Here is a 16,019-nt window from a genome sequence, read left to right as displayed (position 1 = left end):
CCGAATTTCGTCTGCAGGAAAATTCCCATGCGTCATCCTGCTTCCCTTAACAGTCGCGCATTGAACGCATAACGCACCGGGCCATCCGTTAAGTCGCAACGGAGTAATTACGAAAAAAAGTGGAAACTGCTCGTCATTATGGTCAAGAATGTCATGCTCTGTGCTCCGAGAAGAGACCGTGGCGTGACGAGGTAAGGGACTTTTCTGTGACTCCGACGTGGGTTGTTAGCTGATTTTTACAGCTAATGTTGTTGACATTGGGTGCTGGTCGACAGTGGCGTAGCGATTGGTGAAGAATGGGGCTTGAATTGATGGCAAACTGCGACTACTATCTTTTGTATGTAGCTTCATCCTGTCCTCAAGAAGTGTTCTTCATTTTGACAATTTTTCGAGAAGAAATTGGTTTCAGAACCATATAGCGTTTGGAATTTACGGTTATCAAGAGATGTTCGAGCATTAAACTTCTATTAAGTAATAGATTCAGTTTTTTGCAAATAAAGAAAGACTCTATCAACACTGTTTAGGAAATAATTGGTGGATTTGAAACTATCCACAACATTTGCTATTTTTCGATTCTTTTTGAGCCATTAAACTCTGAAAACACGAAGTCAATTGTGACTGCAGTTGATTAATTTACTCTTTTTCATTTTAATGATGTTTTTATCCTTTTCATCTGAGGTTATTCCTGTTAGTTTATCATTTGATATAGATTCAAGTTTGAGCTGCAACAGATCGTGTGAGACAAGACATAATCCTGAATACTAAGCCCTAAAGCTACGCCACTGTATCCAGTTCTCGTAATTATAAGTCTCGTTATATTGTGTGTAGGCATTCGCACTCAGTTTCTCTGCACTGCTAGGGCAAATATCTATTATACGAAAGCTTACGAGGCTATAGATCAAAGCTCAGATATCGCTTCTCTCAGTAAAAAATCAACTTATAAAAAAAAAGTTATTGGATCCTTGATCAACTTGACCGCTCCCAATTGCGTATCCTGCTGTTCGATACTGTACCATTTCGCTACAAATAATCGAAGAGAAAATTCTAATTTTAATGCAGTTTTCATCCCATTGATCGAATGATGAATTGTTGAAAATCATTCAATTCTTACAGAATTATATATTTCCACATAGGATTTAATAATCTTATGTATGTATGTATTTATGTATTTTTCAAATACATACGAGGATATATTGAAAATTTCTTAGCCTACTATAGAACCAAACAAAATTTCAATGTCAAAATATTTTATTACTCAACATATTCTCCTCTTAATTGGATACGTTTATTACAGCGAAGCTGCAACGTCTCTAGACCTTGAAAAAAAATTATTTTTTCTTGCTCTGCAAACAAGACCTCCACAGCTTTTATTGACTCCTCGTTGGAAGAAAATTTACGACCTTTTAAACTTTTTTTCAGTTGAGGAAAGAGATGATAGTCGGATGGAGCCAAATCTGGTGGATGAAGGGGGTGTTCTAGTAATTCAAACCCTAAATCACGAATTTTTGCATGGCAACATGAGATTTGTGTGCAGGGGCGTTGTCCTGCAAAAACAAAACACCTTTGGATAGCTTTCCGCGTCTTTTCTCTTTAATTTTCTCCCGAAGGGTGATCAGCAAAGTCGAATAGTAAACTCCGGTTATTGTTCTACCCTTATCCAAAAAATCAATCATGATTACTCCATGGCAATCCTAAAAAACTGAAGCAAGAACTTTTCCAGCAGATTTTTGGACACGAAACTTCTTATGTCTTAGAGAACCAGAGTGTCGCCATTCCATCGATTTTTGCTTCGTTTTTAGATCATAGAAATGTATCCAAGTCTCATCCATAGTAACAATTCGGTTTAAGAAGTCTACATCGTTTTCAAATCGAGCATAGATCGAACGCGATGTTTCTACCCTTGCTTTTGGTCAACATTCAAACATTTGGGGATCCTTTCTACAGAAAATTTACCTTTTTTGAAGCTTGCAGTCCAAGTTTTCACGATCGCATACGAAGGACATTGATCACCAAGGGTATTAAGCATATCTTCGTAAATCTGCTTACCTTACAGGTACTTGATGATGGCTCGATACTCCAATTTTTCGATTTTCACAATTTCGGTGGACATCTTCTTTCTTTTAATTTATTGCCTAACTCTGGTATACTTTTTTGACCTCAAACTTCACACTGACACTTTTAATGAGTTACTGTTTGTTGCCATGGTAATGCAATTTTTTTTTTGCAATTAACTGGTCTAGGCTAACTAAATATCAATACATCCTCGTATATGTTGTAGGAAACGTGTTAGATAACTTGTTTTGTGATGATGATTCAGAATGAAAAAAATAGGAAAGATCGCTATTTATATTTGCTTTTTATATCCAAAACCTCAGCAGGTGGCATTGAAAATTATAACTAAATAATTGGAAACGTGCTCTCAATAACGAACATGAAATATGATTTCGTTCGTTTGTTTCACTTTTGGGAAAAAGTATGCCTACGAAGTGAAAATCGAATCTGCTTACAAAATCTTATTCCTTAAATTCTGGACGCAAAATATTTTCAACTGATCCAGAAAACATAGATCTTGATCATGACATTTGAAAGAGTTATTAGTAGACAACAGAAATCTCATCTTAAAGACCCCAAAATTCAATAAGAAATCCATACATCACCTTGTAGCTTCGAAACATAGAAGAAAAAGGACCAATTTTTCTGAAAGGCTCAGATGATCTCCATTCACCGTCAGTCTATGGCCAATTGCCCGTAAAATACCCTGTAGAGTCATTCGGGGTAACTGAGCGCAGTGGGTAAGTGTGCGCAGTGCGTATATCTCGACTATGCAATGTATGAAAGAGGGGTTTATTTGGGTGAAGCAAGGGCGCAGAATCGCCAAATTAGTTTTTCATAGGAGTGCGCCGTGCCACGTTTCTTTAACTTTTTATTTGCAATCAATCAAATTCACTAGTTTTCTTGTTAATTTTCAGCGTCTCTGCACATTCTGGCAGGTCCAAGTTCCGAGTCCCTCATTGTTAAACAATATTTTATTCGATTATGGGAATATTAATCTAAATATATAATAAAAAATGTTAGGTTCTTTTAGCTGCTCAACTCTATAAGAACGTCAATTCAAATTTTGGCTTACTGGGGAAAGTGTGCGCGGGTAAGTGTGCGCATAGATTCATTATATGGGCATTAGTTCAGTGAGGAATAAATTATGACATTGTTGATTTTCTTGGTTAAGACTCGATCAATATTGTCCTATTTGTTCAGAAAAATATGAAGAGCCACCAAAAAGGGAATGTATCAAGTGTTGTGTTCACCAAGAATTGTGGCACGAACAATAATGCACTGCTTGTAAAAAGGCGCTTCTGTATTGACAATAAACAGCATTTTTCTAATATTGTAACATTTTGATGACATTATTTTGTAATTTGTTTTGATTGTGTGGTTCACTAAGCACTGCGTTCACTTACCCCGTGAGGGTGCGCACACTTACCCGCAATACGGGGCATGTGAACGCACTCCGACTTTCTTTATTAATTTTTTTTTTGCGGAAAGAAAACGTTTTTGTTTGTTTGCTTTTTGATGTTTTTTTATATTATAGATTAGAAAATTCTCTATCTTATGAATATGCTTTAATTTTCCCAGCTTCAATATTTGAAACAGGGTATGGCTTGAAAGGCAAAAGTGCGCACAGTTGCCCCGAATGACTCTATAGATATTTAATTTTAGCTACGAAATCTATCTGGATTCACCAAACGTTGATTTTTAGCCCAGCATTCAGCTTTTATCTCGGTTTTTTCAAGAATCCTTCCATACAAGATTCCCATCTCCACTGATATTGCAACAACACTTATTACATCTAAAATTTTAAACGATTATCCATAAAATCGTTTATTTTTTCATAAATATGACCGCTTGATTGCAAACATCGAAGTTCCACTGAAAATTCCAAAAATACTCCACCAAAAAAATTTAAACCATCAACAAGCGATGCTCTGGGCAAGATTCACGATACCTAAACGCTCTCAATTACGCTCCAAAGTACCACCGAACCCAGCATCCATACGGCGTTACATCTGCCTTCTCCACCTTGCACCCAGGCGCCAAGGCGTCCCCGGAGCGACGCTGCACTATGTGCAGAAATCCGTAGGCCAAGCTAAGGTCCTCGCACTGACTCCGGTTGCTCAAGATTTGCCCGCGCAACCAATAGCGAGACCAGTCTCACGGCCGCTAGAATCCGAACCCACCGGACTTAGCGTTCTCTATCTCCAGTCTACGACAAGACTTTTGAGTGAGAAGTCGTGCGAGAACACTCGACCGTGGAGTGATTTTAGGGCGTATTTGCCCTGGCAGACATTAGCCATGGCTACTGGTAAGTGGAGCATCGGAGGGTTCAACCCCGCTCTGGAAAGACGCCAGGGATTGGAATTGTACCCTTAATTTTTTCTCATTCACACCCGGCTGATCCTCTTGCGTCTTTCCACGAGCTGAACAAAAAAGGATAATACTAACCCAACCAGATAAGAATCCAACATTGCACCTCCTCTTCGGGATCCAGTGAAGTGTTGAGAACTGAGAATACCGACCATTGAAGTGCCATACTGAACAGTGCTTGCGAAAAGTGTTTGTGTTTCCAACCCCAGAAGAATCGACCTAATCACACCTCCAAAAGATAGCTTCAACGCTTTTTGCCTCAAAGAAATTTCAATAATCTTCCACAATAATAATTTTCTCGATAATGAAAAATTTTAACACTGTTGAGGCTATCCTTTGAGAGTGAATGTTGAGTGCAATACCAGACGACCTCAATTTCGGACTAATGGTGACCTTAACTGAACAACAACGGATGCTTTTGGAGTATTTCGAAAGTGACTTTCCTCGAGGATCTGTGTGACATGTTGGAATCTTCTTCTGACTTTCTTGCTACTAACATTCAGCAAAATTGAATCAAATTTTTGGGTGGTTTTATTGTTCATTTATCAGAATCTGGGTGAAATTGAAGCATCTCCCTAATCAATATCCATTGAGAAGTCTGAATGCAATACTGACAATTATTGTTACGTAATCAACATATATCAATTAATTATTTATAGGTTGGCATTGAGCCTCTTTTAAACGAGTACGAGAGTAATGAAATTATCCGTCAATTTAACCAATTTCACACAAATCTCCATGTGAAAGATTGGGAAATGTTCTCGAAGTCTCCAATGATTGGGACTGCACGAAACAGTAATAAACGATGTCCGTAAAGTCTTGCAAAAAATCGACACAATCCAATAAAATTGAGATTATGTAAGCAGAATACATCGAGCGTGCGTTGAGCGTTGTGACAATGGAGAAATTAGCTTTAATTCCGATGATTTTGAGGAGATCTCGATGATGGGTTAGACGGGAAACTCGGAGACTTCAACGCTAGATCAAGCTAGAAAATTTAGTGTGAAATTATCTTATCGTTATTTTCGTTGATTATTGGTTTCTTTTTGGAGGAATTATAGGGTCTGAAAAAAATTATGGTATTATATAAATGTAATGATGAATTTTCAGTGTGATTAAGGTAGAAGTTTCGTTTCTTGAAGGACGATAAGGAATTTGGGGAAAGTTTAACCGCAACTGTTCAATTTTTTTTAACTCACTTTGAGGTTTGAATTTATTGAGCCATTGTTTGAATGAATTATCGCTTAAATGACAGTATTTATTGCGATAAATCAAATTTGAGAAAATTCTTAGGTACTAGTTTATGAGATACCATAATATTCAAATTCCCACAATTCCTAAACTGTAAAATCGATTATGATCATATTGTGTAATCTTATATTGTCTTTCAGACACTCAAAATCATCCAAAAATCAAGAATATACAAGAAATGGGCATTTTTTGATGATCATTTTCGAAAAATTGCAGTGTATTTTGGGCCATCTGTAAAGTGATCCCAAAAACTGTATAAGACTAGAAAAATCTTCTGGAATTCAATAAAAAAAATTATCTATAACTGTTTTCTGCAAAAGTGGCCTACATCAAAAAGCACAGATAAGTTTTGACAATTTGGTATTGCGAAAACAGAATTTTATGTAGATTCAGAATACTTATGACATAAAATTTGGGTATTCTCATTTGAAAGAGCAAGGACTTTTAACTACTTTGGGACCAAACTATGAAGGCATTGGGTTAAAATCTACTCCTATCTTTCAATTTTTCGAGAATGATTGAATATGAACGAGGAAAATAATTGTTTATTTTGAGATTATAATAATTTTTTGTGTCGAGAATTGAGATCCTTTTTTGTCCAGCGGAATTTTGTGGGAGCTGATCAAACGTCGGTACCACAAAAAATATTACAGTTGCGCTATTATTCATGATATCTCAATTCTCCATTCAATCAACCATCCTGTCTAACGGTTTTCGTCTTCAATGACATCGACGTCCAAGAGATATATCCGACGATCAAAGTGAAATAGCTCTCCTTAAATGATAAATGACTATACGAGCTCAACGTTATGGACATCTGTGTTCACAAACGAGAGCCCTGCATTGGTACTCGAGGAAACAAACGGTCGGTCAAAGGTCAGGCTCTGACCAAGAAGATATCTTGGCTTTCTGGAAAACTTTCAGAAAGAATCGATGATTTTGGTTAATCAGGAGTTTCCTGATTTGTTTGGTATTTTGATATCAAGACTAACTGAAGATACAAAGTTGAATTTCTTAAAATATGGTAGTTTCCATAGAGATATCTCACAACGTAAATGGTGAAACAGTAAATCTTTGAACTGGCATCCTTCTAAATAGGAAATTGTGGATTCTTTCCCTGAAACTGACTCCCAAATTCAAGTAAAATTGAATTCTTTCAAGTTTCAACCCCCAAACTGCTTTAATCTCAATCACGACTCAAAGAAACAACTTTCAGACACCTACCACAATCAAACCTACTCGAAATTCTCCAGCTGACCGATCTCATATTTCATTTTTGGAAGCTTAACCCATTACTTTTATTGGGGAACTCATCACAGTAAATCCCGATTCGATGTGGATGGTTTATTCGACTAAGAATGATATATAATCGAGCTGAAGACCATGGGGGCTTAATATGTTACCACGTCTTCGCATTCAAATGGCTTGGAATGGACTCCACATGACAGATTGCTGGGAATAAGTCCAAACGCCTGGAAATCTAGCTTAATTACAGGACACTAATTTGTTTGAGAGATTAAATATTCGAAGGAACTTTGAACATAGGTGGTGGATTTCATGAGAAAAATCGAGGAAAAATACAGGGTGTGGCGTAATGAATGGATAATATGGTGCCTGGACCTTATGGCGGTTCAGAAAAATATATTTTATGTTCAGTAAAAGTCCGTTGGTTTTCGAGATATTGGAGATTTTCGAAAATTCAAGGAAATAACACTCTTCCCCACTCGTTTTGCAGGCAGGACTACAAATGAACGAATTTTTTCAAACTGTTTTTTGGATAGTATTCCTAGATAGATGCGCTATCGAATGTAAATTATTATTTTTGGAGCGCATGCATAGTTTTTCATAAAAAAAAGGTCTAACTCAAATTTTCCGTTTTGCTTATTTTTTTCCCAAGTTCAACCCAGCGTGGTGTTAAAAATAATATGGTTACCTGAGTGCCAAAGCAAGAAACATGCCTGTTTCACTGAGATTCTGAAATGGTATAACTCACTCTATTTCCAGCATTAAATACAAAATAAATTTCTATTACAATGAGTCAAGGCTGATGTAAGCCTTCTTCTTTAATTTTTAGCAACAGAAATGAGACTTGCAAGCAGCACTCGATTCAATTAAACGATATTTTAGAATTGGTTTTTTCTCTCTTATTCTTTCATTATTAAGTCCTACAGTTATACAGTTAATAGTTTTTAAGCGAATTTCAAGTAACGAAGTGAATTTTAGCACTGTAATTGAGAAAAAATGCTAAAAATTAATTCCAATTACATTGAGTCACAAGACCTTTGTTACAAAAAGGCTGAAATTTAATTCATAACTTGAAATTAACTTGAAAATATTGATTTCACAACGTTGAGGTTCAATATTAAAAGAAAACGAGACAAAATAACAATTTTAAAATAACGTTTCATTGAATGAAGTTTCACAAATGATGCTTAAATTGGCCACCATGAGTTCTGATACATGCTCTATAGTCTACACTTTCTAATGAATCATAGCTTTATTGCATATCAACAATTTTAAAAAGACTATCGTTTCATTGAATTAAATTTCACAAAAGATGCTCTAAGAGACCACCATGAGCTTCAGTAGGTACATGCTCTATACCTTCTTATAGATGATTGCTTTATTCTGCTTGCATTTCTCATTTTAGCTGCTAAAAATTTTAGAAACAGTGTTTACATTAAACTAGGCCTCAACTGATTGCAATAGGAATTTATTTTGTATTAAATGCTGAAAATACAGAGAGTTATACCATTTCGGAATCTCAATGAAACGGGCATGTTTTTTCTAGCATTGTCTCTCAGGTAACCATTTTATTTTTTACACCAGTCTAGGTTGAACTTATGAAAAAAAAAAATAAGCAAAACGGAAGGGTTGAGTTAGATCTTTTTTTCATGAAGAACTATTCATGCGCCTCAAAAATAATGAATTACATTCGATAGATCATCTATCCAGAAATACTTTACAAAAAACAGTTTGAAAAAATTCCTTCATTTGGAGTCTTGCCTGGAGTGGCGAAGGGTGTAATTCTCTTGAATTTTCGAAAATCTCCAATATCTTGAAAACCAAGGCACTTTTACTGAACGTAAATTATATTTTTCTGAACCGCCAAAGAGTCCTCTACCCGAAGGCTCCATATTATCTATTCATTACGCCAGACCCTATATACAGGGTGAGTCTTTGACTTGTAGACTTGTTTTAACAAATGAAACACAAAACAGGTCAGGGTGTAATGCTCCTTGGATCTCATATCGAAGTGCTAGAGTCTTTGGAGGAAGGTGTATCTTCCCATAATGTTCCAAACGTTTTCTATGTGTAAAAATGGCAGACATGGTGCCTCTGATTAATTCCAAAGGGTCCAGCTTCCATAAGCAACAGACCCTGTACCAAAATTCCGATACTAGGGCGCACATGGCTCAGATCAGACTAGGACTTTAACACTACCCTTATATTTGGGGTCAGTACCCAAAAACTTGCATCTCTTGGATGCCACACAAAAAAGAGCAGTAAGATTGATTGACTGGTCAACTCTGTCAGCCAAAAAGAACACTCTTTATCTCCATACATGAAAAAATGTTGAAATATTCAAGAGTCAGTGATGGTGTCTTCTGATTTCTTCGATTCTCGTTGAATCCTGAAAGTTTTAGCTTCGGTCATCGCCATCATTGAAAGTTTGCATCTGATACTCTCGGAGCCAATTAATTGCAGTCGATAAAAACCTCGATAAAACTTGCGGAGCAGTTACAATCCGTGAAAAAGTCAACCGGCGTAATAAACGAGGCATTCAGCCTCAGTGCTGAAATTTATAACTGCCCTTTTTTGCTCTTATTACCTCAGCATCTCCGCCGAGTCCAGAAAAAACGACCGGCATATTGAAATTTTATATGATCGCATGCCTCCCTGAATTTTCCGCCCAAGCCTTATTTACGGGTCGGTTCGTATTTCGAAAAAAAAGCGAAAGGTACGTTGCTATCGAGCTTAATAACTGGTTTTAGAAATGCACACATGGTTTGACGTTTTGATGACGGGGTTTTTGACGTCGAAAGAGGGCAATTTGATGGTTTTTCTCTGTAGGAGATTTCGCTCTCAATTCCCTAGAATTCACTCGTGTAATTTATAAGAAAGAAGCTTGATGGATTTCACTCCGATTTTTGACATATTAAATTAAATACAGCCTACATGGTTAAATTCATTACGTATTTTACGAGAACGTAGGGAGGAAACTTCCGCAAAACAATCTCATATCCATTAGAGAATAATTTTCTATTAATACAACGAGAATTATTGAAAAAATTGAAAAATAGAGTGAGTCTTTGACTCGTATGAATATTTTAACAGTAGATTCTTGGGGTCAAAAGAAACTCTTTTTTCCTCTACCATTTTTTCAGAATCAGCTCGGCTTAAAAGATACAGGCTCTTGAAGAAACATAGAAAAATGTTAATTTTAGTTCTATCTCACAAACGGTTTTATCGAATGAGATGATTTTCGGTATGTAGTTTTTCATTTATTTTGTGAATCTTTTTCGACCACAAGATATCACCCAAGTCTTCCAGTTTTCTCATTATGACCATAACGTACCATAAAAATACCAAAAATTCAAAGAACCCAATTCTTGAAACTAAGTTCGAGACTATCTAATGAATATTTTAACGTTTTGTAAAATAAAAGTATTCTTCATATTTTTTCGTGAAATGCGCCGTTTTCGAGTAATTTGATGTTCAAAAATTGAAAAGTATCTGTGAAATTTGAAAAATTGGGTACTTTGGCTGAATACAGCTCTGTTTGGAAGATCCACAGATGAGTTAGGTCACAGATTTAACTAGTTATTCTGGAGGTTATTTCGTTTTTCCAGGAGTGGCACAGCTCATGATGAAAACTTAAATTGGCTATATCTTTTCATCAGGGTCTAATCGGAAAAACGGTATAGAAAAAAAGTGTGTCTTCTGACCCCAAAAATCTATTATTGAATAATCGTACTAGTCAAAGACTCACCCTGTATACAGGGTAGAGTCGGCAGAGTCGATTAACGAGTTAAACTAAAATATGGCGGCCATCAGCAAACGTACACTGACTTCAGTATGTAGCGAGCAGTATGGCCCAGATTTCTTCGGTTTTTTGCAACTTAAGTTGTGGCAGGTTGTGAGGACGATGTTTGAAGACCTTGTCCTTAAGGTAGCCCCAAAAAAGATGTCGCAGATGCTCAAATCTTCCTCGGAAGTTGCCACAAGAACATCTGCCTGAAAATAGCTAATAAAATTCGAGCTGTATGGGCTGTAGCCCCATGCTGCTGGAACCAGATGCCACTCGCGGTATTTAGCAAGCTTTTCCAATTCAGGCTGTAGATCCCTAAGGAACATAAAGAGCCCTTCCGCACCTTCCTGCCCCTAAAACAGCTAAACCGAGTTTACCCTTCGAAATTCATCAATTAGTTCTTCCTCAACCTGTACTTGGCAAAGTATAAATGTATAAATTGCTCTTTAGACGTGGCGATACAAAAAATTTCACTCATTCCCAACTTGCAACAGAACCGACGGAGAAAATCGAAGGAAAGCCATAAAATTTCGCATTTCGCTTTTACGCGCACCATAAATCATCGTGCGAGCTCTAAACCTTGGGAATGATGCTCGTGAGAGTGAAAAAAAAGTCGGAGAAAACGAAATTTTATAGCCCGAAACATTTCGTTTGTTTGAAAGTCGATGCGAAGGCATTAAAAACCGCGTGGCTAATTTCTGGATGATAAATGTTCCGAAAAATACCTGACCTCGTGCCGTTTGGAGGATTTGGAGAAAAAGTTGGGTCATAGCTATTAATAGCAAATTACCAAACTTCGACTGTGTCACAATAATTTATTCCTCGTGTCTCTTCGATTTCAGTTCTACGTTAAACGTTCATTACGTGAGGTTGCGGTTTGAATGCTCATTTACACTCGTTTCGTGGAATTCTCGAATGGTAATTGTGCTCAGTATTTTGGTAATCTATATCTGGAAATACGTGAAGATAAGATTCAATTCCATACTCAATAAATTTTATTCAGATCGAGTTTTCATTATTCTAAAAAATTGATCAACTTTGAGCACTTGTTTAACGAAAACGGCTAGTCCAAAATGAATGAATTTGGTCTCATTTGACGTGAAATTCAATCGTCTACAACTTTCACTTCAACCGTTTTTATGAAATTTTCAGTCCCTCAAGAGATATGATCGAAAAACCGCAAAAACACCGCTTTAGGGCACACATTTTAGAATCTCCTTAGCACAGCTCCGAGGAGAGGAATTTCTTCATGATTGGTCGATTTTGGTGTCTCTACTAGCCTAATAGGGTTGAATAAATGTAAAGAAAGCTCCTCCTCATCCATCTATATATCTGTTTTCAAGATACAGACTGTTGTTGGAAATTTTTTATTTTGACTTTTTCACTAATTCTTACACTTCTTGTTTAGTCACACTTATATACTCGTTTCCGATATGAAACGAAGAAACAATAGCAAGGAAATATAAACTTACATTCCACGAGATGAAGAATACGAAGCCACGGAGTTTACAGAACGGTATTTCAGAAGACGCATATGGTCTTGAGGTACGGTTTATTTACCTTCTTCGCTTATCTACTCGTCAATCGGATGCTCAGGTAGGATAGGATGCTGGTCGTGATATCGTACTTTTATTTCCGAAAAAGATACGTCCATGTAAATCATGACAACGTACTGCCTACTTATCGGTGTGAACCCAAAGAAGAAGCTCCTCTTCGAAACAGTTATACGAATGGTACAGTTGACTCTTTTATTCAAACTTGGCGTTAAGTTATGAGTATTCTGTTAGTTGGCAGTACTGCCCTCAACATCTGTCGTAAAATTCACGTCAAACTATGCAATTGTTGCAGAGCCACGAGTGTTTACACACGTTGGTGAAAGTTCCTCAATGCCTGAAAGCGATTAGAAGCGTGTTCAACTTGGGACACCCTGTATGATGAATTGTTGGTGGTCATTCATGATCTGTCCCATGCAACTTCAACTAGTTCTAACAAACTAGTATTCCTGCCGGATACTCATATAAGCTAGTACATTCCCTTTCGCTTATCTATTTTTTTTTGCCCGATTTATTACAGGAAACTCAGATGCCTGAGTTTAAGTCGATCGGATTCAGCGTCTGAATTATTCGCTCATGATTAATGGCGGTAGGAAAGACATAACATTAAGATAAGCTAAATTAACAATTCATTTAGGATCATGAATAAACACTAATTACTTACACGGCCTAACTACACAGTAGCTGTGCGTTTGCAATGAATTTCCTAGCAGAGGAAATGCATTTCCTCCCTATAAACATTCTTCAAATGTTTCGGTTTTATTGGAAATCGTTCAGGAGGAATACTTGAGCAATTTTTTCCATGATGGAGGTCCACTACTGATTACTGATTACTGATTGCTGGGTGTGTTGGACGGACTAACCCAAACCTGCCACCGCGACCAACGGTCTATTGTAGCACACAAGCATGCTCAAAGAGCTAAATCTCTCCCTCTAGTCCCATCCTACCCAAAAAGGAGATGATATCGGAGGGGGAGTGATTCTTGAGTTCCTCTAGGATCATCTTCGGAGAGCCGAAAACTCCGAGTCTGACCCTGTCTGCCGCCGGGCAGTCACAGAGGATATGCTCAATTGTTTCGTCTTCCTCTAAGCAGAGTCTGCAGAGTGGGTCGTTGACGATCTTGAGTTTTTTGAGGTGGGCTCTGAGTCTGCAGTGTCCTGTAAAAACCGCTATTATGGATCTCAGATTAGTTCTAGAAAATTCTAGCCAGCGACTGGTGTATGGGCTGGGAGGCACTGAAATAGCCCTATGCGAGTGTCGCAATCCAGGACGGTTGCGCCAGTGCTCTAGGACCTTTTGCCTTATCCAGCTGTTGTTTCGGTCCCTGATTAAGGAATTGGGAATTCCTATGCTAGGTTCCGGGCCAATAAGCGTTGATGTCGCGCCTTCTCTGGCCAGAGCATCCGATACATCGTTGCCACTGAAGCCAGAGTGTCCAGGTATCCAAATCAGTTGCAGTCTGTTCAAACTTCCCAATTTGGTGAGTTTAGATCTGCACTCAAATACCTGTGCCGAGTTGCATTTGTCAGCCGCGAGAGATTTGATCGCAGCTTGACTATCCGTAAGGATTTTTATCGATCTGCCCGCCCAGCCACTGTCAAGCAAATGGCCTGCGCACAGATCAATGGCGAAGATTTCTGCCTGAAAAGCTGTCGCCGACTTTCCCAGACTAGCACTGAGTTTAGTCAGCGGTCTACGGCTGTAGACTCCGGCTCCAGATCCCTGACTGGTTCTGGAGCCATCAGTAAACCAGCAAGGTCCTTGTAAATAGAAATCCTTGTGATGGAGCCATTCGTCCCTGCTTGGAATCACAGAAACGAATGTTCCCTCGGTGCTGGTTCTTGTGATAATTTGATCAGTTCTCATGCCCATCACCTCGTCAGCCTCCAGTTGGGCCGACAGACGACTGGGCACGAAAGTGAGTTTGTCAGGCTCGTTCACGGTGAGGTGGTGGAGCCTGTGGGTTGCTAGTCTTGCCTCTCCCTGGACAAAAATGTGAAGGGGAGGGAGGTCTAATAGCATCTCCATGGACGAAGTTGGAGTAGAGCGGAATGCCCCCGAAATCATGAGGCAAGCCGTTCTTTGGAGTTTGGTAAGTTTGTTTTGGGTTAGAACGCGTTCAGTGCAGGACCACCAGGCGACACAGCCATAGGTGACCAATGGTCTGATCACCGTGACGTATAGCCAGCGGAGCTGCTTCGGCGCTATCCCCCATGTCCTTCCACAGATCCTTTGGCAGGCCCATAGGGAGTGCCTGGCTTTGTGGACGACTTTTTCCACATGGGAGTTCCATAGAAGCTTCCTATCTAGGGTAATGCCTAGATATTTGGCTTCCTCTACGAGTGGAATGGTCTTACCGTAGAGAGTTGGAGGAAAGATTTGAAATTTCCTTCTCCTGGTAAAGGGGACAATCAGGGTCTTGGAGGGGTTCACCCCTAACTGCTCCCCATCACACCAACCCTGAATTACTGTTAGTGTTTCCTGAAGAGCATCTGAGATGGTTGCATCGTCATTGCCCTCCAGTAAAACAACTATGTCGTCAGCGTAAGCCTGGACATATACGTCAAGCGAGCTGATAATTGCAATTAGATCATCAACCAGAAGTGACCAGAGAAGGGGTGATAGTACACCTCCTTGCGGACAACCTCTGCCTGCTTTGAATCTAAGTGCTTCGCCACAAAGCGTGGTTATGATGTTTCTGGAGCTCAGCATAGTGCTGATCCAATTCGATATGGTAGGAGGGACACCTCTAACCTTGGCAGCCCTCACTAGAGATTCAGTAAGGGCAGCATTAAAGGCTCCCTCAATGTCCAGAAAGGCAGCCACTGCAATCTCCCTGGAGTTGAGAGATTCATTGATCCTGCCGACAAGATTATTGAGGGCAAGATCTGTGGATTTGCCTTTCTGGTAGGCATACTGATGAGCACTCAGGGGATGCTTCCGTAGAATCACCTCTCTGACGTGCTCGTCTAGTATCTTTTCAAGAGTTTTCATCACGAACGAAATTAAACTGATCGGTCGGAATGATTTAGGCTGTGAGTCTGTTTTTCCCGCCTTGGGAATATAAACGACTTTGACCTTCCTCCAGTTGGATGGTATAAAATTCCATGCCAAGCTGGATCTGAAGAGCCTAATAAGGTAAGACATTAAGAATTCCAGTCCGTGCTGAAGTAGAGCTGGAAATATTTCGTCGTCACCTGGCGCTTTGTATGGGAGAAAGGATAAAACTGCCCTTCTCACCGCGCTCGCAGTGACAAGTTTGTTGACAAATTTCCAGCATTCCTTGCTGGGTCGCTTGAGGCGACTGGTGAAGTTACCTTCTTCCGCAGATGCGGAATCAATCAGCACGTGATCCGGAAAGTGTGTGTCAGCCATGATCTTAAGGGTTTCCGCCCCAGAGGCCGTATAGGTGCCATCTGATCTTTTGACAGATCCCAGCGTCAAAGACGGTTCTCTGGAGAGAATTTTATGGAGTCTTGTCCCGCTTGCAGCATCTTCGATGCTGCTGCAGAAGTTTTCCCAAGACTCCCTTTTGGCCTTCCTTACTTCCTTGTTGTACAAGGTGAGGATTTGACGATACACTTCCCACTCACCTGCTGATTTTGCTCGGTTAAATTTTTTCCGAACCTCTTTACGAAGTTTCTCTAATTTAGAGTTCCACCAAGATACTTTCCTATTGTCGGATTTCTTTCTTAGTGGACAGTTTTCATGATATGCCGAGACTATAGCTTGGCCAATTGAGTTGGCCAGCCTCTCTAGG

General features: G+C 39.0%; 1 protein-coding gene across 1 annotated transcript in view; it reads left to right on the top strand.

Annotated features, from left to right (window-relative positions):
- Window positions 1-4,256: 4,256 nt before the first annotated feature.
- The window catches only part of LOC123314117, a 169,261-nt gene continuing 157,498 nt past the window's right edge, over window positions 4,257-16,019 (top strand). The window contains exon 1 of the mRNA XM_044899235.1: window positions 4,257-4,360. Coding sequence (XP_044755170.1) covers window positions 4,351-4,360 — 10 coding nt within the window. The 5' untranslated portion in view covers window positions 4,257-4,350. The remainder of the gene's footprint in view (window positions 4,361-16,019) is intronic.

This window comes from Coccinella septempunctata, chromosome 5 (assembly GCF_907165205.1).
Source record: "Coccinella septempunctata chromosome 5, icCocSept1.1, whole genome shotgun sequence".
Lineage (NCBI taxonomy): Eukaryota > Metazoa > Arthropoda > Insecta > Coleoptera > Coccinellidae > Coccinella > Coccinella septempunctata.
Note: the sequence above shows the minus strand (reverse complement) of the source record. Positions and strands in the feature narration are given on the sequence as shown.